Source organism: Salvelinus sp. IW2-2015, linkage group LG14 (assembly GCF_002910315.2).
Source record: "Salvelinus sp. IW2-2015 linkage group LG14, ASM291031v2, whole genome shotgun sequence".
NCBI lineage: Eukaryota > Metazoa > Chordata > Actinopteri > Salmoniformes > Salmonidae > Salvelinus > Salvelinus sp. IW2-2015.
In genome coordinates, this window is record NC_036854.1 from 50,946,539 (window position 1) to 50,974,081 (window position 27,543).

The 27,543-nt window shown below is 40.9% G+C and overlaps 2 protein-coding genes across 3 annotated transcripts in view; one reads left to right on the forward strand and one right to left on the reverse strand.

The window, feature by feature from the left end:
* The first annotated feature begins 648 nt into the window (after positions 1–648).
* LOC111972461 (GTPase IMAP family member 4) lies at positions 649–10,153 on the forward strand. 2 transcript variants are annotated; one of them, XM_023999457.2, is made up of 3 exons: positions 649–754; positions 1,579–2,340; positions 2,671–10,153. In XM_023999457.2, exons 1-3 carry the CDS (start codon positions 724–726, stop codon positions 2,682–2,684), a joined length of 807 nt encoding a protein of 268 aa, XP_023855225.1. In that variant the 5' UTR covers positions 649–723; the 3' UTR covers positions 2,685–10,153. The 2 variants fall into 2 exon arrangements, with proteins under 2 accessions (XP_023855225.1, XP_023855224.1); XM_023999456.2 differs by having other exon boundaries at positions 5,130–10,153.
* A 7,189-nt stretch (positions 10,154–17,342) lies between these two features.
* LOC111973179 (plexin domain-containing protein 2-like) overlaps positions 17,343–27,543 on the reverse strand; it is a 199,547-nt gene continuing 189,346 nt past the window's right edge. The window contains exon 15 of the mRNA XM_024000446.2: positions 17,343–27,211. Within this exon, the coding sequence (XP_023856214.1) occupies positions 27,092–27,211 (120 nt within the window). The 3' untranslated portion in view covers positions 17,343–27,091. The remainder of the gene's footprint in view (positions 27,212–27,543) is intronic.

The window sequence follows — 27,543 nt, forward strand, 5'->3', positions numbered from 1 at the left end:
GGTGATTGATTCGATGGGTAGTCATGGAACTCTACTGATTACAGAACCAATGACATGTGCCTCACAATGCAATAATTACTCCAAATGCATCTTTATTATTTATTACATACCTTTCAGCGTCTGTTGGGAATTGGATTTTCCTCCCTTCCATTTTACAGTGAACATGGTATTTATTGATGACATGTGTTTCTTATCGTGAAAAAAAGTTGATTCACAGGAGTACTAGTATTGAGGAAAACTTGCAAAGAAATCGATTTCTAGCTATTTAAGCCAAGTAAGTTTTTTTGTGTGAATTAGCTAGCCAGCTTGATATCTACTTGGGACACGCTAGCTACCGCCAAGAAGAGGATGAAGACCATTTGTGCCTTACTATATGATGTTCATTAGGAAAACGCTCACTATCTAGTGCACTCGTCCTAAACAAAGTCATCTCTATAAACAATTAGGTAAGTCAAGTCTACCAAACTTAGTGCACTATGTTTGTTATAGATTCTAGTTTTGGAAACAGAAAACTGTATGGAGATCAAATGTTTCATTGATGAGAAAATGTCAGCCAAAATCCATCTAGCTCAATCTTCTCCCACTGCCGGCAAACGGGCATTCTCTCCCTACCATATTTGATAGTGAAAGGAAAACGCCAACCGGATGTCTCACATTTATACATCCGGTGAAATATCTGTCTCATCTAGCTGTGATTAAACTTTGGAATAACTAAACAGCGACATGGAATCGGAGAAAGAAGTGCAATCAACAGGTGGGTCTTCTAAAAGACAAACGGAGTCTCAAGTAAACCGATACAACTCATCGAACAAAACGTATTAAGATAAGGTTATCGATAGTTCACTGAAGGTTAACAGTAACAACATCGCTAACGTAAGCTAAATAACGTTAGCTACAGTAGTTAGCTAGTTTGGTTAGCTATGCAGTTTAGCTAACTCTGAGCCGAACGTGACACGTTTCACTTGCCAGTTTCACGTTACTAGCTGGTTTACTGCTTCAGACCGGGTCACTATGAGTCAAACGTTAGAATAACTCGGCTGATACAGAGCAAGATCCGGTTTCAACCATAGCCACACAGGAGATGAGCTGGCTAAATTTGAATGTTGACACGAACGAATGAAAGTGATACAGTAACTAACAACTCATTGATATCGATGCAGAAAGGCAGGCTATGACTCGTTTATACGCTGGCTTTATTTAAAAAAAAATTCTATAAGGGATTTGAACTTGATAAAAAATGATTATGCACCACCAACTAAATATTCTGTAGCTAAACTGCGTGGTTCACTTACGGTGTAGTTGTAAAGTTTCTAGCCTATAAACATGTTGCCAGTAGTGTGACCTTAATTGGCATGTCAGTGTAACTAGTCTATCTATTTAGTTAGCAACGAACATAGTTGCCAATATTGTCTATACAGAGGAAGAGCTTTGATATGTAATTACTGATAAACATACTAAAGTGGAGGTATGGCTTGTTGCTTCAAGCTTCCTTTTTCACCACGTAATTGCAGAAACGGGGACTAAAAGAGTATTAACTAAAAAGTCCTTGCTAATGAGTTGTGATGTTTGTACTCCTAGGAGAAGATGCCCCTGACCCAGAGGAGGAAGAGAAGAGGCTAGCGGCAGCAGCCCGGGAAGCCAACCATCTAACTGAGTTGAGGCTGGTGCTGTTGGGCTGGAGGTGGCCTGGGAAGAGCCTGACAGGCAACACCATACTGGGCCATGAGGAGTTCCGCCTGGAGCGGGCGGCTGAATTCTGCGTCAAGCGTCAGACTGAGGTGGAGGGGCGCCAGGTGACGGTAATAGACACGCCGGGCTGGTTCTCGACCCAGTCCACGCCACCAGTCTACCAGCAGGAGATGGTGCGGGGCGCCTCCATGTGCGGGCCCCTGGGCCCTCACGCTTTCTTGCTGGTTATCCCTGTGGGCATGTTTACCGAGGTGGACCGGGCCCGCATCGAGGAGCACCTGGCTCTTTTCGGGGAGCGCGTGTGGAGGCATACCATCGTGGTGTTCACCTGGGCAGATGTGCTGAGGAACATGTCCATCGAGAGGCACATCAAGCGAGAGGGGAAGGATCTGCAGTGGGTGCTGGAAAAGTGCAAGATGCGGTACTTTGTCATCAGCAACTACATATTTGGGGAGCACCCCCAGCTGCGGCAGCTTATGGAGAAGATAGAGAAGGTGGTGGCGGAGGAGGGCATCTATAGCCCAGAGGAGGTGGAGGAGAAGAAACCTCTGGGCCAGAATCAGAACCAAACCCAGAACCGGGAGCTTGGTGCAAGGCCCAAAGTGAATTCTGCCGTAGGATTGGCCAAAATGGACATGGACCCGCCCCACAGTGAGTGACAGCTTTACTGACACAACTCAGATATAGTCCTGTAACAGCAGTATCATAGGCTGAACCTCACACGGGGTGAAATGTATAATCCTTGCTCTTCTCTGCAAAACTAGTACTTGCATTACTGTTGTATTATTTCACTTAGGGTAACTGTATTTGAATTACTCATGTGGTAGTTATGTACATTGTACCAAGTAGTGTGGAATTAGTCCCATGACTTGGTACTCATCCTCTCCCCTCAACCCCTCCTTACATTTCTTCCTTCATTTCCTTCCCTTTTTCTTTGCTAACTATCTCTCCTCTTTTCTCATGTCTGCTGCGTGGGAATAGAGAAGAATCCATGATGATTGTCCAGGCCAAGGCAATATTCCTCTATAGTAATATCAACACTTCAATGAACAAGTCTTTTAACACGATAGTTTCACATAGACGTGAAGACAATGATAGTTATACCAATGATATTACTAGGGATGCACGATATATCGGTGAACATATCGGAATCGGCTGATATTAGCTAAAAATGCCAACATCGGTATCGGCCCGATATCAAGTTTAACGCCGATGTTAAAAACCGATGTCAAAGCTACCGTGCATACCTATATAACGTAGGTACATGACGTAATAACGCCACGTCAAATTTTGCACTACACGTTCAACACAGCATTCCTAACCTGGCCCACACAATGTCTCCTGTGTGGATTGAGCAGTCAAGAAGTCGAGCAGTCATTTGAAAGAGTAAGAAAATTTCAGCGAGACAACTCAAAGGCGAAATCCATTAAAGCCAAGATAATGGAATTCATTGCCCTTGACAATCAACCGTTCTCTGTCATGGGTGATGTTGGTTTTCGCCGACTGGTCGAGCACTGGTACACACTACCAAGTGCGCTATTTTTCAGATGTTGCCCTACCGGAGTTACACGGTAATAGCGTCACTGCTATTAGCTTCACGACATACATACTATGGAACAACGTTTGGATCTTTGCGTGTCAAAAAAGATACAGTAGCACTGTCAAAGCTGGACAAAAAAGTCTGCAAACAAGCAAACACCGGCCAGGAACGATGTGTTTACAATACCGCATTGGTAATAAAGCATAATTTGTTTGACCGCAACTTCTGGGGTAGCTAGCTTTAGCTTGGTACCTAGCTAGCACCAATACAACCAGCCTGAAAACAATGACGAGTAGAAACTGCAGTCATTTTCATTATTCTTAGCAATGGTTTAGGAACCCTTTTGAGTAAGTATTAGCTAGGTTGCCACTTGTTGTTTGCCTATTGAAATTGAACTTCAGTTCATGAAAATAAATAGCTAGGCAACTACTTAACCCTATTGCCCAAAGCTAACGTTATAAGCAGCCAGCTAGCTTCATCTGGCTAGTGAGGCTCGACCGGACCGGGTTATGTGTTGTGAAGCTAGCCACAATAATGATTATGCACAATAGTGGAATTTGCTGTTTGCCTTCCAAATAAAACTGTCATTGACAGTGGTGCAAATGAATACAAATAGTAGAATTATGCTTACTTTTATTTTGAAGGCTAACCGCAAAGTCCACTATTGTGGCTAATCCTTATTGTGGCTAGCTTCACATAGATGGGTCCGACCACCATTAATCAAATAAGAACTGTCTTATAAATTAGGGTTATTGTAGATGATGACACCTAGCTATATAGTTAGCTTGCTTGCTTATTTGACACGTCAAGTGGTGTTATTTGACGTGTATCTTTTTGACAAGCAAAGACCCAAACGACGTTCCATAGAAATCCTGGTTGAGAATGAAACGACTGAACAAATGAACAACGAAACAGCAAGTAAGTGAAAGAAATAGGTTTTGATTATGTTTTGCTGGTAATGGGGACATATGTAAATGCCAACAAAATAACTTTTTGGTCAGTGTGTGTGTGTAACATTTATTTAACTAGGCAAGTTAATTAAGAACATATTCTTATTTACAATGACGGCCCGGACGACGCTGGGTCAATTGTGCGCTGTACTAGAATGCTTAAAAGGCCGCTAAAATGTCAAATATCGCTATCGGGGTTTTTTGGCAAGGAAAATATTGGTATCGGCCAAAAATTTGATATCGGTGCATCACTAGATATTACATATACAGTACCAGTCAAAAGTTTGGACACACCTACTCATTCCAGGGGTTTTCTTTATTTTGACTATTTTCTACATTGTAGAATAATAGTGAAGACATCAACACTGAAATAACAGATATGGAATCATGTAGTAACCAAAAAAGTGTTAAACAACTCAAAATATACTTTATATTTTAGATTCTTCAAAGTAGCCATCCTTTGCCTTGACAGCTTTGCACACTCTTGCATTTGTTTGGGCTGCAATTTCTGAGGGTGGTAACTCTAATGAACTTATCCTCCTTAAGCAGAGGTAACTCTGGTTCTTCCTTTCCTGTGGCGGTCCTCATGAGAGCCAGTTTCATCACAGCGCTTGATGGTTTTTGTGACTGCGCTTGAAGAAACTTTCAAAGTTCTTGAAATTTTGACTGACCGTCGTGTCTTAAAGTAATGATAGACTGTCGTTTCTCTTTGCTTATTTGAGCTGTTCTTGCCATATTATGGACTTGGTCTTTTACCAAATAGGGCTATCTTCTGTATACCACTCCTACCTTGTCACAACACATCTTATTGGTTCAAACGTATTAAGGAGGAAAAAATGAATATGATAGTAAAAATGAAGAAAAACCCTTGAATGTGTGTGTGTCCAAACTTTTGACTGGTACTGTACATCTGAAGTAATCCTTGTCTGTTATTATGTGTCCATTTTCAGATTCAGTGGATGGACTGACTGACTAACTGAAGGAGAGCTGGTGAGCCACCGCAGTACTGATTTGAGAGCTCTATGTCCATACGTTACCCCAACCTCAGGGCCTGTATTCATAAAGCGTCTCAGAGTTGGAATGTTGGTCTACGATCAGTTCCCCTTTTAGATCATAATGAATGGGGGGGGTCTTGATCCTAGATCAGTACTCCTACTCTGAGATGCTTTATGAATACAGGCCCAGATTCTTTTAAACCTTTAAGACATAATCTCTCTCCCATTAATATAAATAATAGTTATCTGTAACTGGATGTAGGCTAAAGTGATCAGGGGTCATGTTAATGCAGAATTCTGCGTTTTTCACACGGGAAAAAAAGATAAAACCCATAAATATCTTGCTGCATTTTGTAAACGCAGATCTAAAATGCTTCTTGTAATTGCTGCTCGGCATCAGGCTTCTTTTTTACATTTACATTTACATTTAAGTCATTTAGCAGACGCTCTTATCCAGAGCGACTTACAAATTGGAAAGTTCATACATATTCATCCTGGTCCCCCCGTGGGGAATGAACCCACAACCCTGGCGTTGCAAGCGCCATGCTCTACCAACTGAGCCACACGGGATTGCTTCAGTTGCAATTCTACACTCCAATGAGAATTCACGAACGGGCATTCTATCAGAAGACCGCGCTCTGACTGATGTGTAGCTACTTTTCTTCAGTACATTTATTGGTGTAGCCTACCTTTCTCTGGTAAAATGTAAGATTAATTTCAAGCAAAACCTAAGAAAATGATGTGGCTGCTAGCCAAATAGCGTTTCACTTCTGTTGTCATCTGATGAAAATTAAGCTATTTTCTGATTAATGTGTTGCACTAATGTATTTTCTGTGAAGGAAAACTAGTTGCACGTCCCTGATCACTCTATTGAAGCAACAAAAAAACTCACTTTACTTTTAATATAAAGTGGTTTAAAACCTTGATTTTGTGATGGTCTGCGTTTTGAAAATGTAGATTTCTGAACTCTAACAAGATCCCTGATGATGCTGTTCATGCTTTTCGAGACTGTTAGGCCTACCTCGTACCTATGACAGTTCTGATGCAATGTATATATTTGGGGATTTTATTGTATCCGATTTGCACATGAAGTAAGAAGCAAATCACATACAGTACCAGTCAAAAGTTTGGACACACCAACTCATTCTAGGATTTTCCTTTATTTTTACTATTTTCTACATTGTAGAATAATAGTGAAGACATCAAAACTAAACTATAAAATAACACATATGGAATAATGTAGTAACCAAAAAAGTGTTAAACAAATGAAAATATATTTGAGATTCTTCAAAGTAGCCGCCCTTTGCCTTGATGACAGCTTAGCACACTCTTGGCATTCTCTCAACCAGCTTCATGAGCTAGTCACCTGAAATGCATTTCAATTAACAGGTGTTCCTTGTTTAAAGTTAATTTGGGGAATTTCTTTCCTCCTTAATGCGTTTGAGCCAATCAGTTGTGTTGTGACAAGGTAGGGGTGGTATACAGAAGATAGCCCTATTTGGTAAAAGACTAAGTCCATATTATGGCAAGAACATCTGAAATAAGCAAAGAGAAACAACAGTCCATCATTACTTTAAGACATGAAGGTCAGTCAATCTGGAACATTTCAAGAACTTTGAAACGTTTCTTCAAGTGCAGTCGCAAAAACCATCAAGCGCTATGATGAAACTGGCTATCATGAGGACCGCCACAGGAAAGGAAGAACCAGAGTTACCTCTGCTGCAGAGGATAAGTTCATTAGGATAGGATAAGGTTCCCACCGTGAAGCATGGAGGTGTGATGGTGTGGGGATGCTTGCTGGTGACACTGCCAGTGATTTATTTAGAATTCAAGGCACACTTAACCAGCATGGATTCCATGCTGCGATACGCCATCCCATCTGGTTCGTGTTTAGTGGGACAAACATTTGTTTTTCAACAGGACAATGGCCCAAAACACATCTCCAGGCTGTTTAACTTCTTTGGGCTCAACTCCCATTAACGGGATCGATTTGACAACATCCGGTGAAAATTCAAAAAGAATTATTAAAAATATTTAACTTTCATACATTCACAAGTGCAAAACACCAAAGTAAAGCTTAACTTCTCGTTAATCTAGCCACCGTGTCAGATTTCAAAAAGGCTTTACGGCGAACGCAAACCATGCGATTATCTTAGGACCGCGCCCAGCATACCAACACATGAAAATCAGATTGCAACCCTCCAGGCGCAACACAAAAGTCAGAAATAACGATTTAATTCATGCCTTACCTTTGAAGAACTTCTTCTGTTGGCACTCCAATATGTCCCATAAACATCACAAATGGTCCTTTTGTTCGATTAATTCCGTCGTTATATTTCCGAAATGTCCATTTATTTGGCACATTTGATTCAGAAAAACACCGGTTCCAACTCACCCAGCAGGTCTACAAAATATCTAATAAGTTACCTGTAAACGCTGTCCAAACATTAGAAACAACTTTCCTAATACAACTTCCGGTATTTCTTAACGTAAATAATCGATAAAATTTAAGACGGGATAAACGGTGTTCAATACTGGATAAAAACAACATGAAGCGTGTGACCTGGAGCGCGCATCAAAACATTAGAGTGCACTAGGCTGGACCCTCATTCTGAACTGCCGTACTTCTTCATTTCTCTAAAGAAAAACATCAACCAATTTCTAAAGACTGTTGACATCCAGTGGAAGCGATAGGAACTGCATGCAAGTGCCTTATAAATCTAGATACACAGAAAACCCATTGAAAACACTGTCACCTCAAAAGAAAGAATCCTGGATGGTTTGTCCTCTGGGTTTCGCCTGCCAAATAAGTTCTGTTATACTCACACACATAATTTTAACAGTTTTAGAAACTTTAGAGTGTTTTCTATTCAAATCTACCAATTATATGCATATCCTGAGTAGCAGACAGTTTACTTTGGGCACGTTTTTCATCCGGATGTCAAAATACTGCCCCCTAGCCCAAAGAAGTTAAGGGATATTTAACCAAGAAGGAGAGGTTGAAAGAATGCAAGAATTTGCAAAGCTGTCATCAAGGCAAAGGGTGGCTACTTTGAAGAATCTAAAATATAAAGTATATTTTGATTTGTTTAACACTTTTTTGGGTTACTACATGATTCCATATGTGTTATTTCATAGTTTTGATGTCTTCACTATTATTCTACGATGTAGAACGTAGTAAAAATAAAGAAAAACCCTGGAATGAGTAGGTGTGTCCAAACTTTTGACTGGTACTGTACATTTATACAGGAATGGGAAAAACATGACTTTAGAGGTCAAATGTGTACCAATATAGGCCCTGTATATCTACCCTTTTCTTCATGAAGTGAGGATCATGGGAAAACTACTGTACATGACAAGTCTCTGAGGCTGGGACAGAGACAAGGAAGTCCCTTAACCAAATGCGTACAGCACATGCTAGATTGCACTATTATGTTTTATACATTTTTAATACTTGTTCATGTTCAGGAAATATTTTGTTAAAAGCTACCCCAATTGTGACCAAAAAAGTGTATAGTGTTTTATCAAGCACTTGAAGTGCAGGTACTCTTTTACTCTACTAGTAGAGAATATACATATCTTTGTCTGGGTTTTGTACATGGGTGTGAAATGATAAATGTGCATTTTTATTTATCAGGCTCATGTATTTGTATGCATCAAACCCTACCTTCTTTGCAAGGGAATAGCTGCTGAAACTGTGTTTGAAATGCAAATTGGATAATGATAAATCAATAGCACATTGCATTTTAATATTATCATTTTGTGGCAGCTATACGCTGCTTCCATAACCCTCTGAGTGCGGTCTCTTAATTATTCAGATGAGTAATTTTATGTTTAATTCCTAACTAATCTGTTGCAGTATTGCAACATGGTCCATGATGATAGTATTGCGTAGGTATCTTGTTTTGAAAATGGCCTATTTCTTTGGGTTGGGTTTATTTGAATCCATCCCACATGCCTACAGCTGGCAGCACCCAAATATCATCAATTCCGAGCACAGCTGCATGCGACCCCATCATAATGCCAATCCTCAATTAGGGATCATCAGTAAATTACACAATGTACATGGGACTATTTTTTTTTTTAAGTTAATGACTTTAAACTTCAATGACTTAACCTCAAACCAAATATAAATTGTAGAAATGCATATACAAATATTGAATGCATTTCAGACAACTAAAAGATGTGCAACATGAAAATATTGTCCCATTTTACATTGTAATTTATTGACGATCCCTAACTATCCCCAGAGGTAGGCTATCCAAAGTCAAACCAATTTTTGCCACTGTCGCACACCAACCGGCTGAAGCTACAGTAATTGGTGAATTGGTCTAACTCTTCCCACCTGCAAACACACGAGACACACACATCAATCCACACCCCGAAACCAACTCAGGTTTGAATTCAGTCATGGCTGCTAAGCATTTCTTAAATGAACCAAATCTAAATTGAAGCCAAATCAAGAAGTGCAGTTGCCCTTTAGTACTGTGAATAAAGGTGGCAAAGATGTCTATTATCATGTCCTTTATTGTCCTCATTATATTATTACGATATACCTTTACTCTTATAATTGCTTCCTATACTGAGAATCAATACTAGTAGTAGTAGCTACATTCACTAACTAACATCCAATGATGTGTATAACACTGACTGTTTTCTATGTTGATATTGTATACAAACTATTTTACAAGCATATTCATATTGGTGATTTGTATTGCTGTTACATAGTATTCTGTGAGTTTCACTTTCATGAATGCACATGTGCTGTAAGGGTTCTGAGTCAATGAAATAGATATGTGTTAGAAGGTGTCTTCTCTAGTCAGTGTAACTAAACTTGTCTTTTGTTTCCATATATAATAATTAATGTCGTTTTGTTTGTTTGTGTGAACACACTGATGTTATATTTTGTCTTGCTGTAGTAGACAAGTCCATTTTTTTTAAATGTATCTAAATAAAGTTCATATTTTGATGAAATGGAAGATGACTTTTGACCTGCAGTATTTTTGTTATTGTTAGTATCTGCAGCAAAAATGTACCAGCATTGGTCATGAAAAACAGCCACGGGCTCTTTCTCAATTAATCTTTTCTCAATTCCTTGCGTGCTCTCTCCTCCTGAAACCCATTTGAAAAGGTCATAGGTGAAGAGACCATAGATCTTCTCTTCCAATACAGTTAAGGAGGCAAGGAGATAGGATTCGAGGAATCACCGATAACTAATTGAGACAGAGGCACATGCTGAGGATGGCAGATTGCGTGTTTCAAGACTGACATCTCCTGGTCAGTGTGTGGACTACAAATTTAGGGCCTGCTCGTGATTCAACATTTTCCTCAGTACAATTATCCAAGTATAGGTTATCCCTTTTCCTTTAGTCTATTGACTAACCCATGCGTCAATCTAAGTAACATAATAAAAACATCCCAGACAAAATCGCTCCATGATTTCCTTTTTGAAAAAAAATGTCTAATAGTTGGTCTAATTTCAGTTTGTGACAGAACACACACTTATAGTGTAGAGAGTCATTGTACCATCTAAACCGCTGTGAAATATTTTTTCCATAACCAAAAATATTGTATTTTCAGCTGTTTGAGGCTGGTATACAAAACTGGAAGTGAGATGCAAAAACGACAGTTACAAATAGGAAGCATAGAAATAGCGCACAGAACAGATCTTCCGCTTCTTAGATGTGCTTTCAATGAGAATGACAGATGTATAACTCGCATGTCTATGTGAATTTGGTTGGGTTACCCAAAAAGTTTCATATTGCAGCTTTACAGATGCACTATGTATGAATCGCTCCGCCATTTCCTGGTTGCAAAAATGTGAATAGTTCGCCTAATTTCAGTTTTTGACGAAACAAGCAAGTATAGTGTAGAGAATCATTGTACCATCTAAACCGCTCTGAAATATCTTTGCCATATCCAAAAATATTGTATTTTCAACTGTTTCAAGCTGGTGTACAAAACCGAAAGTAAAAGACATAAGAACGGGAAGCATAGAAAACACACACATAGAACAGATCTACCGCTTCTTAGACTTGCTTTTTTTACACATTGCAGCTTTAAATTATTGATGTTTTCTTTACATGGGCGGTGTGTCAATCCACCGCATGGCTTATGTCAGCCTTCCGCATCTGTGGTGAGGTGGCCGAGCTACAGCGGTGTTTGAGACCATCAGGCATCCCGAAATTCAATCTTCTCAAGAAATCGTCTTTAGGGTCCGAACAGTTTGGCCTTATTCTAAACTTGATACTTTTTATACCCTATAATGACGTAGCGAAAACAGGTTTTTAGAAATGGTATCAAATGTATTATGAATAAAAAAACAGATACCTTATTATTCAGACCCTTTGCTATGAGACATGAAATTGTTGTGAGATGTTTCTACAACTTGCTTGGAGTCCACCTATGATAAATTCAACTGATTGGGCATGATTTGGAAAGGCACACATCTGTCTATATAAGGTCCCACAGTTGACAGTGCATGTCAGAGCAAAAACCAAGCCATGAGGTCGAAGGAATTGTCCGCAGAGCTCCGAGACAGGGTTGTGTCGAGGGACAGATCTGGGGAAGGGTACCAAAAAAATGTCTGCAGCATTGAAGGTCCCTAAGAACACAGTGTCCTCCATCATTCTTAAATGGAAGAAGTTTTGAACCACCAAGACTCTTCCTAGAGCTGGCTGCCCGGCCAAACTGAGCAATCGGGGGAGAAGGACCTTGGTCTGGGAGGTGACCAAGAACTTAATGGTCACTCTGACAGAGCTCCAGAGTTCCTCTGTGGAGATGTGAGAAGCTTCCAGAAGGACAACCATCTCTGCAGTACTCCACCAATCAGGCCTTTATGGTAGAGTGGCCAGACGGAAGCCACTCCTCAGTAAAAGGCACATGACAGCCACTTGGAGTTTGCCAAAAGGCACCTAAAGGACTCTCAGACCATGATAAACAAGATTTTCAGGTCTGATGAAATCAAGATTGAACTCTTTAGCCTGAATGCCAAGCGTCACGTCTGGAGGAAACCTGGCACCATCCTTACGGTGAAGCATGGTGGTGGCAGCATCATGCTGTGGGGATGTTTTTCAGTGGCAGGGACTGGGAGACTAGTCAGGATCGAGGGAAAGATAAATGTAGCAATGTACAGCGAGATCCTTGATGAAAACCTGTTCAGGACCTCAGACTGAGGAGAAGATTCACCTTCCAACAGGACAAAGACACTAAGCACACAGCCAAGACAACGCAGGAGTGGCTTCGGGACAAGTCTCAATGTCTTTGAGTGGCCAGGTCAGAGCCCGGACTTGAACCCAATCTAGCATCTCTGGAGAGACCTGAAAATAACTATGCAGTGACGCTCCCCATCCAACCTGACAGAGCTTGAGAGGATCTGCAGGGAAGAATGGGAGAAACTCTCCAAATACAGGTGTCCCAAGGTTGTAGCGTCATACCCAAGAAGACTCGAGGCTGTAATATCTGTCAAAGGTTCTTCAACAAAGTACTGAGTAAATGGTCTGAATACTTATATAAAGGTAATATTTTGTTTTAATTTGTTTTTATACATTTGCAAAAATTTCTAAACCTGTTTTTGCTTTGTCATTATGGGGTATTGCGTGTAGATTGATGATGGAAAAAACACACTTTAATCCATTTTAGAGTATGGCTGTAACGTAACAAAATGTGGAAAAAGTCAAGGGGTCTGATTACTTTCCCGAATGCACTGTATCTCCTAGATGTAGGACAGACACCCCTCCCCCAACAGCTTAGACTTTGAGGTTAAGTGGTCCTTGCTTAGACTTTGAGGTTAAGTGGTCCTTGCTTAMACTTTGAGGTTAAGTGGTCCTTGCTTAGACTTTGAGGTTAAGTGGAGCCCTTGGAGTATCGGTCAATGTGGAGTGTGTCTGTCAGAGTGATTGTAGTCAATAATGACTGATTAGCGATACCTCCAAAATTAACAGGCAGGCTGACTAATGAGAAGTTGAGTTGTTATGGAAACCATGATACACTACTTGACCAAAAGTATGTGGACACCGGCTCGTCGAACACCTCATGCCAAAATCACGGGCAGTAATATGGAGTTGCTATGAAATGCTTACTTACAAACCCTTAAACCAACAATGCAGTTTTAAGAAAAAATATTTCCGAAATAAACGAAAGGAAAAAAGTAACAATAAAATAACAATAATGAGGCTACATACAGGAGGTATGGGTACCGAGTCAATGTGCTCGAGGTAAATTGTACATACAGGTACGGATAAAGTGACTATGCATAGATAATAAACAGCGAGTAGCAGTAGTGTAAAAAACTGTGCTGACCTTGCTTCCAGAGGCTGTTTGGAACTCCGGTGAGTGTTGTAACCGAGGACAGATGATTTTTAGACTATCATATGAATTCAAATTGCATCCTATTCCAAATGTAGTCTCAAACCAGACCCTAGGCAACCGTAGCATTTGAAAATTGTGTGAGGCGAGGCAGATGTCTCGAGACTATTCCAAATACACTGTTCCATGAGTACCACTCACTACCACTAGATGGCAATAAGACATCATATGTGCACTTGCTGATAACACTCAGTGGACCATCCATACCTACTGTTCTGCTCATTTTAGAGGGGTGGTTGCCAGGCTGGTTTCACCAGATTATTATGCTTACGGGCATGTTATACTATAATACTACTATACTATATGTATAATATTATAGTACACTACACCGTTGGACTGGCCACTGCCACTGGTACAAAACCACTGACAGTATAGAGAAATCCTCTTGGCAGTGCACATCTCCATTCCCACCGTTACCTAAACCCCAGTGCTCTCCTCCAGTGGCCCACCTGAGGTGGGATATGGAGAAAGGGACACAATGTTATTGTTTCAGAGTCTGGTGCTTTCTTCTGCATGTCTCTCTACGCCTTCATGGTGTGTTACCCCTGTCTAGTGTATTCCTCTAGGGGTAGACTCGTGTTTGTTTTAAATCACGCTCTGGTGACAGGCTTCTTTCTGGCTTGGTGAAGTTTTCTTTCTTTTGGCTATTCTTACTGTTTTCCCTGAGGACGGTTACAAAATGCTTATAAAACAAGTACGCTCTTGCTGTTATTTATTGGACCACATGGTTTATCAGGAAGGATGGGATAACAATTGTGTGTGTGCATGTTTGTGCATGCGTGTGTGTGGTCCACTCCCCCCTGGCCCTGGTCTATCGCTATAGGTGCTAATCCTAAAAACACACACTTGTATTCCTTGAACAAGTATAGCAGCAGTGAATTCCCCAGTCAGCCTGCCAGGCTGACAGAGAGTCAAACAGCCGCTCTCATCTCCCAACATTTGCTCAACGAAACCTGCCTTCAATTTACACCAAAGATCTGTCACGTTCAGAGAAGGAACAGCAAATCAAACTCCTGTTTACATAGTCAATCACCGCTTCAGTGAGAAGCATCCAGGTAGACACACACATGCTGCCGCGCCGTGTGTAGCCTAGCTGTCAGACCCTGGACTGCCGAGCTCATTTGAAATCTTTTAAATCGAATGTTATTTGTCACATGCTTTGTAGACCAACAGTGAAATGCTTTCTTCTGGGCCCTTTCCAACAATGCAGAGAGAGAGAGAGAGAGAGAGAGGAAATAATAGAAATTGATAACGCAATAATGAATATACAATGAGTAACTATAACTTGGCTATATACACGGGTACCAGTACCGAGTCGATGTGCAGGTGTTCCAGGTAATTTAAGTAGATACAGTGCATTTGGAAAGTATTCAGATTGCTTGACTTTTTCCACATCTTGTTACGTTAGTCTTATTCTAAAAATGTATAATATCTTCTTTTTTTCCATCAATCTACACACAATACCCCATAATTACTCCAATTTTATATACCCCCCCCCAGAAATATCACAGTTACACAAGTATTTAGACCCTTTACTCAGTACTTTGTTGAAGCACCTTTGGCAGGGATTACAGCCTAGAGTCTTCTTGGGTATGACATGACAAGCTTGACACACCTGTATTTGGGGAGTTTCTCCCATTCTTCTCTGCAGATCCTCTCAAGCTCTGTCAGGTTGGATGGGGAGCATTGCTGCTCAGCTATTTTCAGGTCTCTCCAGAGATGTTTGATCGTGTTCAAGTCCGAGCTCTGGCTGGGCCACTCAAATACATTCAGAGATTTGTCCCGAAGCCCCTGCTGCATTGTCTTGGCTGTGTGCTTAGGTTCGTTGTCCTGTTGGAAGGTGAACCTTCGCCCCAGTCTGAGGTCCTGAGRGCTCTATAGAAGGTTTTCATCAAGGATCTCTCTGCACTTTGCTCCGTTCATCTTTCCCTCAATCATGACTAGTCTCCCAGTTCCTGCCGTTGAAAAACATCCCCACAGCATGATACCGCTACCACCATGCTTCACCATAGGAATGGTGCCAGGTTTCCTCCAGATATGACACTTGGCTATTTGGTTAACTATTTAGCAGCCTTATGGCTTGGGGGTACAAGCTTTTCAGGGTACTGTTGGTTCCAAACTTTTTGCATCGGTAATGCTTGCTGTGTGGTAGCAGAAAGAAAAGTCAATTACTTGGGAGGCTGGAGTCTTTGACAATTTTTAGGGCCCCTTCCTCTGACACCGCCTGGTGTAGAGACATCTGGGATGGCAGGGAGCTCGGGCCCAGTGATGTACTGGGGGCATGCTCAGCCCTCAGATTCCTGTAGTCTAAGATCAACTCCTTAGTTTTGCTGGCGTTGACGGAGAGGTTGTTGTCCTGGCACTACACTGCCAGGTGTCTGACCTCCCTATAGGCTGTCTCATCGTCGTCAGTGATCAGGCTTACAACCGTCATGTCGTCATCAAACGTAATGAAGGTGTTGGAGTCGTGCTCGGCCACGCTGTCGTGGGTGAACAGAGAGTACAGGAGGGGACTAAGCACACACCCCTGAGGGGTCCCAAGCATGCACCCCTGAGGGGCCCCCGTGTTGAGGGTCAGCATGGCGGATGTGATGTTGCCTACCCTCACCACCTGGCGGTAGCACGTCAGGAAGTCCAGGATCCAGTTGCAGAAGGTGGTGTTCAGTCCCAGGGTCCTTAGCTTAATGATGTGCTTGAAGGGCACTATGGTGTTGAACACTGATCTGTCAATGAACAGCATTCTTGCTTGTGTTCCTCTTGTCGAGGTGGGAGAGGGTGGTGTGGAGTGCAGTAGGGATTGCGTCATCTGTGGATCTGTTAGGGCGGTATGCGAATTGGAGAGGGTCCAGGGGGTTTTGAGTTGTTTGAGTTTGTGGTGTGATATTTCAATTAACCATCTCTGTTATGGGGTCTAGTGGCTTGGGGGTACAGAATACTAATGTTTACTACAAGCCTCCTCAATCTGTTTCTCTGTGTGTGTGTGTGTGTGTGTGTGTGTGTGTGTGTGTGTGTGTGTGTGTGTGTGTGTGTGTGTGTGTGTGTGTGTGTGTGTGTGTGTGTGTGCGCCATTCATTTATTAATCCACAAAAGCAGGGAAATAGAATAGTCAAAAGTGAATTTGGGTTGGATGGGACAGTTTTTGCTGATGCTAGGAGGGTGTTTGCCAGTGAATAATTCGGACCAAGCTTTGTGTTTGAATGATAGTATAGACCACCACCAGAATATTTCCTCTTAGCGCTTGTCGAAAACTCAATTTCCGGGGAGATTGCAGTCACTGCTTTGGCTGAATTGCAATGCGAAAACGCATTGATGTAGAGGCTAAATCCAGCAGACTACACTACATTACCCAGCCATAGTCATTTCATATTTCCCCTTTTTTTWAAAACGTATTTTACATCAATGCTGCAAGAAGGAACAGAATGAACAGCTGATGAAATACTGGCTACCCTAACACTCCACTGAGTGGTTTTGTTTGTTTACTAGAATCATCGCGATCGATGGGGAACGGCCCAGTAAAATACTGTCCCCCGTCGAGAGACGGAGAGCTGTCCGCACTCACACGGCGGGAAGAACCAACAGAGTTCAAAGGGGGAAGAAGAAGAAGAAGAGGGACTCTGCTGGAGGGAATGAAAACACATCAGGGGGAGGAGAATAAGAGACAGACCGAGAGGGGCAGCATGGTCACCAGGGCAGTCTCTTTTGTGTTGCTGCTTATGTTTAAATGATTCATTATATTCGTACTGTACCATTCCCCAATGTCACAACAGTAACTAAGGTTCGATGTGGACAGCATAGTGGAAATGTGATTTAAACAACTTTCTTTATTATTTAAAATGCAATCAAAATGACAGTGGTTACAGAAATGACCGGCTGCTAGGGTATTGTGTGATTTTTTTCCCGGCTCTAATGTCGAGTCATCGTTTCCTAAAGAATTCTCCAATGAGATCGGGAACAAAACATGGGGTCACAGTTTAGAAGAAATTTGAATCCTCTGTCCTCCATTTTGAGGTCAGGCAATCACTGTTGAGTTACATCGTTCGTTTCACCTCATTTGTCTGGAAACAAGAGTAACCGCACTCTGCAGTAGGGTGCACCCTATCTCAACAACAGCACAATGTTGCTCTTCTCAATCTAAAAAAAGCCATGTTAGCATGTTGGGTGAAAGCAATCAGTGTGAGATTAGTGACGCAAGTGATTACTGGAGAAACACAAATAGCTTTCTTATCACAGACCAGCTCGTTTGAAAGTGTTGCAATCACTCTGTGTAACATAGACTGAACGCTCCGTCCTACTGAATGACAACCTTTTCCCTATGTAGAACACTGCTTTTGACCAGAGCCCTATGGCTCCTGGTCTAACTAGTGCACTAAATAAGGATTAGAGTGCCATTTGGGACACAGACCTTGAGTGGCTATAAAAACATTAGCCGTTTCCGGTGGCAGAGTGGAACAAGCAAATGTCCCAGAATGCCCAAACTACACAGCATTTCTCCACAGTGGAAAACTCAGCCAATCTGTCTCAGTCCCAAATGGCACCCTATTCCCTTTATAGTGTACTATGTAGAGAATAGGGTAACATGTGGGACTTAGATAAAATGTCTGTAGGCATGGAAAAGCCATTTGGGGTAGTCACGTCCACCCCCCTCTGTCCCATCTGCTCTTTAACACTGTTTTGGAAAATAATTTGATATTATAGGGCGTCGTGAAAGGGCTGCTCTCGTGCAGGGGGCTTGAAAGTCCTTGGGTCCTACAGTAATGTTCAGTAGAGTGGAGTAGTGGGTTGCTGTGCTCAGTCACTCAACCTCTGTAGATGGACTAGTAATGAATAAAGCAGGGTTGAGTTCTGGAGTGTGTGTGTGTGCGTGTTTCTCTGCGTGTGTCTACGTGTGTCTCTATGTGTTTGTCTGAGTGAATATAGGTCTGAGGTGGTGTGTTCAAAGTGGTGACTGCCGTAGGAGATGCAGTGGTTTGATACAACGTTAAGTGGTGAGATATCATTTGGCCGGTGGGGAATGGAGTGAGAGATTGGGAACATTGGGACCCAGGGAAGCTCTCACGGTACAGGGTGGAGAACATTTTAGTATGCTGACAAAATAAACATTGTGATGGGTCTTTGGTCTCAGTGCAATGGGGGATTAATTCAAAATAGATGATGTAACTCTAAATAATTCCATCTATGATATCACTAAACCTTTGAAAATTAGAAATGCATAATGAAACTAGATGAATATTATATTGCACATTGAGATAATTTTCTGTAGAATCCTTTGTAATTGTAAATAGTACAGTGTTTACTATTGTAACACATGGCATATTTCTCAGATCAATCTACAATTTATGTTGAAATACATTTCATTTTGTTTGTTCGGTTGGTCTTGGTACAGTATATACAGTACCAGTCAAAGGTTTAGACACACGTACTCATTCCAGGATTTTTCTTTATTTTTCTTGTAGAATAATAGTGGAGACATCAAAACTATGAAATAACACATATGGAATCATGTAGTAACCAAAAAAGTGTTAAACAAATCAACATATATTTTATATTTGAGATTCTTCAAAGTAGCCATACTTTGCCTTGATGACAGCTTTGCACACTCTTGGTATTCTCTCAACCAGCTTCATGAGGTAGTCACCTGGAATGCATTTCAATTAACAGGTGTGCCTTGTTAAAAGTTAATTTGTGGAATTTATTTCCTTCTTAATGCGTTTGAGCCAATSAGTTGTGTTGTGACAAGGTAGGGGTGGCATACAGAAGATAGTCCTATTTGTTAATTTAAAAAAAAGGGGAAAAATAGAAATGACAGTCCATCATTAATTTAAGACATGAAGGTCAGTCAATCTAAAACATTTCAAGAACTTTGAAAGTTTCTTAAAGTGCAGTCGCAAAAACCATCAAGCGCTATAATGAAACAGGCTCTCATGAGGACCGGCACAGGAAAGGAAGACCCAGAGTTACCTCTGTTGCAAAGGATACGTTCATTAGAGTTAGCTGCACCTCAGATTTCAGCCCAAATAAATGCTTCACAGAGTTCAAGTAGCAGACACATCTCAACATCAACTGTTCAGAGGAGACTGAGTGAATCAGGCCTTCTTGGTCGATTTGCTGCAAAGAAACCACTACTAAAGGACACCAATAATAAGAAGAGACTTGCTTGGGCCAAGAAACATGAGCAATGGACATTAGACCGGTGGAATTCTGTCCTTTGGTCTGATGAGTCCAAATTTGAGATTTCTGGTTCCAACCGCCGTGTCTTAGTGAGACGCAGAGTAGGTGAACCGATGATCTCCGCATGTGTGTTTCCCACCGTGTAGCATGGAGGAGGTGTGATGGTGTGAGGATGCTTTGCTGGTGGCACTGTCAGTGATTTATTTAGAATTCAAGGCACACTTAACCAGCATGGCTACCACAGCATTCTGCAGCAATACACCATCCCACCTGGTTTGCGCTTAGTGGGACTATCATTTGTTTTTCAACAGGACAATGACCAGAAACACACCTCCGGGCTATGTAAGGGCTATTTGACCAAGGAGAGTGATGGAGTGCTGCATCAGATGACCTGGCCAGACATTCACCCAACCTCAACCCAGTTGAGATGGTTTGGGATGAGTTGGACTGCAGTGGAGGAAAAGCAGCCAACAAGTGCTCAGCATATGTGGGAACTCCTTCAAGACTGATGGAAAAGCATTCCTCATGAAGCTGGTTGAGAGAATACCAAGAGTGTGCAAAGCTTTCATGAAGGCAAAGGGTGGCTACTTTGAAGAATCTAAAATATAAAGTATACAGTTGAAGTCAGAAGTTTACATACACCTTAGCCAAATACATTAAAACTCAGTTTTTCACAATTCCTGACATTTAATCCCAGTAAAAATTCCCTATCTTAGGTCAGTTAGGATCACTACTTTATTTAATGAATGTGAAATTTCAGAATAATAGTAGAGAGGATTATTTATTTCAGCTTTTATTTCTTTCATCACATTCCCAGTGGGTCAGAAGTTTACATACACTCAATTAGTATTTGGTAGCATTGCTCCCAAGGATGAATCAGACTTGTGGAGGTCTACATTTGTTTTTCTGAGGTCTTGGCTGATTTTTWAAAAGATTTTCCCATGATGTCAAACAAAGAGGCACTAAGTTTGAGGGTAGGCCTTGAAATACATCCACAGGTACACCTCCAATTGACTAAAATGATGTCAATTAGCCTATCAGAAGCTTCTAAAGCCAAGACATCATTTTCTAGAATTGTCCAAGCTGTTTAAAGGCACAGTCAACTTAGTGTTTGTAAACTTCTGACCCACCGGAATTGTGATACAGTGAATTATAAGTGAAATAATCTGTCTGAAAACAATTGTTGGAAAAATTACTTGTCATGCACAAAGTAGATGTCCTAACCGACTTGCCAAAACTATAGTTTGTTAACAAGAAATTTGTGGAGTGGTTGAAAAATTAGGTTTAATTAAACTTCCTCGGGATTGGTGTTCCTTCCATGGGACGGTTGAGCTAACGTAGGCTAATGCGATTAGCATGAGGTTGTAAGTAACAAGAAAATTACCCAGGACATAGACATATCTGATATTGGCAGAAAGCTTAAATTCTTGTTCATCTTGTTCATCTAACTGCACTGTCCAATTTACAGTAGCTATTACAGTGAAACAAATACTCTTCTGTTGTTTGAGGAGAGTGCACAATTTTGAACATGAAAAGTTATTAATAAACAAATTAGGCACATTTGGGCAGATTTGATACAACGTTATGAACAGAAACGCAATGGTTAATTGGATCAGTCGAACACTTTTCACATACACTGATGCCATCTACTGGCCAAAATCTAAATTGCACCTGGGCTGGAATAATACATTATGGCCTTTCTCTTGCATTTCAAAGACGATGGTACCAAAAAAATACAAAAGAACGGTTAGTTTTTTCTTTGTATTGTCTTTTTTTATTTTTTTTATTTTATTGCTTTATCTTGGCCAGGTCGCAATTGTAAATGAGAACTTGTTCTCAAATTGCCTACCTGGTTAAATAAAGGTTAAATATTTAAATTTTTTAAAAGATCTATTGTGTTATATTCTACTACATTCCTTTCACATTTCCATAAACTTCAAAGTGTTTCCTTTCAAATGGTACCAAGAATATGCATATCCATGCTTCAGGTTCTGAGCAACAGGCAGTTAGATTTGTCATTTTAGGCGAAAATTGAAAAAAAGGGGCTAATCCTTAAGAGGTTTTAATGACTCAAACGTAACTGTGTGTAAACTTCCGACTTCAACTGTATTTTAATTTGTTTTAAACTTTTTTGGTTACTACATGATTCCATATGTGTTATTTCATAGTTTTGATGTTTTCACTATTTTTCCACAATGTAGAAAATAGTAAAAATAATGAAAACCCCTTGAATGAGTAGGTGTGTCCAGACTTTTGACTGGTACTGTAAATCATAAGTTTGAAGCAACAAAAAACTTTTTTTGGTTTGATTTGATCAATGCATGAAAGCCTTGTCCTGTATATCGATCAGCAACAGCAGATATGCAATGATTGATTCATTATTTCACATTTGAATAAAAAAGAGAGGCCACTCAAAAAGAAAGACAAAATAGTAATAATCTAACATGTAATATGTAAGATTTTTCATTCATAACCTGAAATCTGTACATGTTTTGAGGCAATCTACAAAGGTTTAAGTTTATACAGAGCCTTCAGAAAGTATTCAGACCCCTTGACTTATTCCACATTTTGTTGTTACAGCCTAAATTACAGCAAGAAAAATTCTCTCACACAGCTACACACATACCCCATAATGACAATGTAAAAACATGTTTTAGAAATGTTAGCAAATTTATTGAAAATGAATTACAGAAATATCACATACACAGTACCAGTCAAAGGTTTGGACACACCTACTCATTTCAGGGTTTTTATTTATTCTTACTATTCTCTACATTGTAGAATAATAGTGAAGACATCAACACTATGAAATAACACATATGGAATCATGTAGTAACCAAAAAAAGTGTTAAACAATTCAAAATATATTTTTTATTTGAGATTCTTCAAAGTAGCCACCTTTTGCCATGATGACAGCTTTGCACACTCTTGGCATTCTCTATTGGTAAAAGACCAAGTCCATATTATGGCAAGAACAGCTCGAATAAGCAAAGATAAACAGCAGTCCATCATTACTCGATTATTACTTTAAGACATGAAGGTCAGTCAATCTGGAAAGTTTCAAGAACTTTGAATGTGCAGTCGCAAAAACCATCAAGCGCTATGATGAAACTGGCTCTCATGAGGACCGCCACAGGAAAGGAAGACTCAGAGTTACCTCTGCTGCAGAGGATAAGTTCATTAGAGTTACCAGCCTCAGAAATCTGCAATTAACTACACCTCAGATTGCAGCCCAAATAAATGCTTCACAGAGTTCAAGTAACATACACAACTCAACATCAACTGTTTAGAGGAGACTGTGCGAATCAGGCCTTCATGGTCGAATTGCTGCAAAGAAACCACCACTAAAGGACACCAATAAGAAGAAGAGACTTGCTTGGGCCAAGAAACATGAGCAATTGACATTAGACCGGTGGAAATCTGTCCTTTGGTCTGATGAGTCCAAATTTGACATTTGTGGTTCCAACCAGCGTGTCTTTGTGAGACGCAGAGTAGGTGAACGGATTATCTCCACATGTGTGGTTACCACCGTGTAGCATGGAGGAGTTTGTGTTATGGTGTGGGGGTGCTTTGCTGGTGACACTGTCAGTGATATATTTAGAATTCAAGGCAAACTTAACCAGCATGGCTACCACAGCATTCTGCAGTGATACGCCATCCCATCTAGTTTGTGTTAGTGGGACTATCATTTGTTTTTCAACAGGACAATGACCCAAAACACACCTCCAGGCTGTGTAAGGGCTATTTGACCAAGAAGGAGAGTGGTGGAGTGCTGCTTCAGATGACCTGGCCTCCACAATCACCCGACCTCAACCCAATTGAGATGGTTTAGGATGAGTTGGTCTGCAATGCCAATGCAGCAGCTACTCTTCCTGGGGTCCAGCAAAATGAAGGCAGTTTATACAATTTAAAAAAAGTTACAATACATTCACAGATTTCACAACACACTGTGTGCCCTCAGGCCCCTACTCCACCACTACCACATGTCTACAGTACTAAATCTATGAGCATGTGTGTGTATAGTGCGTATGTTGGTCTGCAGAGTGAAGGAAACGCAGCCAACAAGTGCTCAGCATGTGAGACTGTTGAAAAGCATTCCATGTGACTACCTCATGAAGCTGGTTGAGAGAATGCTAATAGTGTGCAAAGCTTTCATCAAGGCAAAGAGTGGCTACTTTGAAGAATCTCAAATAAAAAATATATTTTTATTTGTTAAACACTTTTTTGGTTACTACATGATTCCATATGTGTTATTTCATAGTTTTGAGGTATTCACTAGTATTCTACTATGTAGAAAATAGTAAAAATATAATAAAAACCCTTGAATGAATAGGTGTGTCCAAACTTTTGACTGGTACTGTATATACTTCACACCCCTGAGTCAATACATGTTAGAATCACCTTTGGCAGCGATTACAGCTGGATTGTACAATTTTTGTGCATTACTCTTTAAGCTTTGTCAAGTTTGCTGTTTATCAATGCTAGACAGTCATTTTCAAGTCGATTTAAGACAAAACTATAACTAGGCCACTCAGGATCATTCAATTACGTCTTGGTAAGCAACTCCAGAGTATATTTGGRCTTGTGTTTTAGGWTATTGTCCTGCTGAAAGGTGAATTTGTCTCCCAGTGTCTGTTTGAAAGCAGACAGAACCAGGTTTTCCTCTAGTATTCTGCCTGTGCTTAGCTCTATTTCATTTATTTTTATCCTACAAAAACTCCCTAGTCCTTGTCGATGACAAGCATACCCATAACATGATGCAGCCGCCACCATGCTTGAAAATATGAAGAGTGGTACTCAGTGATGTGTTGGATTTGTCCCAAACATAATGCTTTGTAGTCAGGACAGACATGAAGTTTATTTATTTGCAACATTTTTTGCAGTTTTACTTTAGTGCTTTATTTCCAACAGGATGCATATTTTGGAATATTTGTATTGTGTACAGGCTTCCTTCTTTTCACTCTGTCATTTAGGTTAGTATTGTGGAGAAACTACAATGTTGTTGATCCATCCTCAGGTTTCTCCTATCACTCTAACTGTTTTAAAGTCKCCACTGGCCTCATGGTGAAATCCCTGAGCGTTTTCTTTACTCCTGAACTTATTTAGGCTTGCCATAACAAAGGGGTTGAATACTTATTGACTCAAGACATTTCAGCTTTTCATTTTTAATTCATTTGTAATTACATTTCTGAAAACATATTTCCACTTTGACATTATGGGGTATTGTGTGTAGGCCAGTGACACAAAATCTCAATTTAATCCATAAAAACTTTAGGCTGTAACACAACAAAATGTGGAAAAAGTCAAGGCGTGTGAATGCTTTGTGAAGGCACTATGCTATGCTAGGGTTAAATGACATGGACTAGCCATCCATTAATATAGAACAAGAGCTGGAACAGTATGGGGTTAGATATCTGCCAAAAATCTCCACCAAGTTATTTACGATTCTAATGTTACATTCGTTTAACGTTTTGGCAGATTTCTCACTCCATAGAACAGTAACGCATATTCTCCAGTCCTGTACAAGATCAGATTCAGCAGCAGGTCAAACCAGGGGCATCATTTCAGCTTTTTAAAATGTTATTTAACTAGGCAAGTCCGTTAAGAACAAATTCTTATTTACAATGATGGCCTACCCCGGGCAAACCCTCCCCAAACCCGGACGGCGCTGGGCCAATTGTTCGCCACCCTATGGGACTCCCTATCATGGATGGTTGTGATATAGCCCGGGATCGAAGTTATTTAATGCATTTCTACACAATTTAAAAAGTAAGAAATGCTATTTGGAGAACAGCAAAAAACGAAATTGACTCCAGCCATCATCACCTCAGCTGCTGTAGCTTCATTCACCTCAAACACGTCATACAGCAATTAGCTGCGACGCCCTAGCTCAGAACTGGGATTAAAAACTCTAGTTTAATTTCATTCCAAGTCAAACGGCAGTTACCTAGCATCCTAGCCATCTACAGCAATCTTCTACCTCTACACTGTTTTAAAATAAATGTTGTGCTGTTCACCATCCCGCTCCGAGGGATGTTTGTTCCTAAAGCCACCCCGCTAATACTGCTAAACTGCATTTGTCTTTTAAAATCGGGATTGMAATGATTTTAGTAGCCTATTTTAAATGGTTAGTATTGAGCTAGGGTATGGGGACTGCCATACCCAATTGACGCCCCTGGGTCAAACTACTTGAAAACCACATTGTATACATAAAATCAAAACCTAGGTATACTCAAGCCAGGTATGTCCCAAACTTATAATAAATGATGTAAAATACCTCCGGTCAACCACTCAGTATCAATTACACAGAACCAGAACATGCGCGCACAAACATACACGCACACAGAGACACACACACACACACACGCGCTCACTCACATTTAGACCATGCATACACACAGCCACACACACTCACAAAGCGCCTGTCTCGCAATTTTGCAATTGTACCAAATGAAATAAAGATGTAAGTGCATGAAAAACTTTGTGCAAAGAATGTTGAGCAAACTCCAGTCAGGGAAAGAATGGCACGGCAGTACTGAAATCAATGTAAAAAAAACAACATAAAAAATAAAAAAATCGAACAAACTTTATGTAAAAAGGAGATACCAACAAAAGTCTGCTACTCCTTGGTGGGATGAGTGGCAGTAGCAGGAGCATATCACACTATTGAACCACGCTATGGAGTAAAAGCTACGGTAAAGAAGCCTTATTATGGTAGTGGAAAGCAAGACAAAATCCCCTCACTGATTAGGAATAATAAAACCCCAGTTAAAAAAAAGCAACAGAAAAACATGAACAGTAAATTAGCAAAAACCCCAAAGGATATATAAAGGCCTATACAGCCTCACCAACATTTAAAGTCAAGATCTCTGTTCACATACTCTGTATTCTTTCTGAAAAATATACTGTATAATTCTTCCTACTACTCCCCCCTCACATCACACACCACCAGTGTAGGGCAGTCACACTGTACAACCCACTCAATGACACCGTAACTTTCCCTCTGTCCCCGAGAAGTCAGTCACGTTCACCACCGTGAGTGTGAAGTGTTCGAAGACTTTGGGCTTGGACGAAGAACTGACTTGAAATCAGTTTAAGGTTTTCCCCACAGCACAGTCCCTCTGGCAGTGACCCTCCCTCAGCAGCTCTCAGATCAGCTCTCTGTTGAACAAGCCAGGTTTGAAGGTTCACCGTGGTAGTCCACCAAACACGAGGCCTACTCTCAGACCACCAGATAAAAAGCATGGGATTTCAAAGTGACACCGCCACGATTTTCTCATCTCATTTCACAATATTGACAGTGAGCGTTTGAATCGACAAAACAAGAGACCAGCGTCAATCAGTCGCATGGGGGGGGGGGGGGGGGGAGCGGTGCATGCCCCTTAGCACTGCTCAGACTCAATGAAGCCCTCCTTCTCCTGGCCCACGGGCTCCACCTCCGCGTAGGCCGGGTGACCGGACCCTCGCCGGAACTTCATGGCCGGCCACCTGCTGGGACGTCTCTGGAGAAGGGGAGAGGGATTAGAGGTCATTGAGGTGACAGACTAGGGTCAAAGGCCAAAGGTCTGCAATGCTACTGACCTGTGCCCAGGTTTAGGTCACTGTGCTACACCCTATTTCAGCTGAGCTCTCTCTGTAGCTGTCACGTTCTTCTTGTTTCCCCTAAACGCTGATCCTGGGTTAGTTTAGCATTTCCCCCACTAATGGTTAAGGTTAGGATTAGGGAGAGGAGGAAGCTGATCCTAGATCTGTACCTAGGGAGAACTTCCCCCCGGAGCTACATATGGATGTATAGCGGTAGAAACAAGCGAGCACATTGTATTACAGCGAAATA

Bases quoted from the DNA above. Each gene is read 5' to 3' on its own strand.
- LOC111972461 (XM_023999456.2), top strand. From the start codon at position 724: ATGGAATCGGAGAAAGAAGTGCAATCAACAG. The intron at 755-1,578 runs GTGGGTCTTCTA...TTGTACTCCTAG, and splicing joins GAAAGAAGTGCAATCAACAG to GAGAAGATGCCCCTGACCCA. The intron at 2,341-5,129 runs GTGAGTGACAGC...GTCCATTTTCAG, and splicing joins GGACATGGACCCGCCCCACA to ATTCAGTGGATGGACTGACT.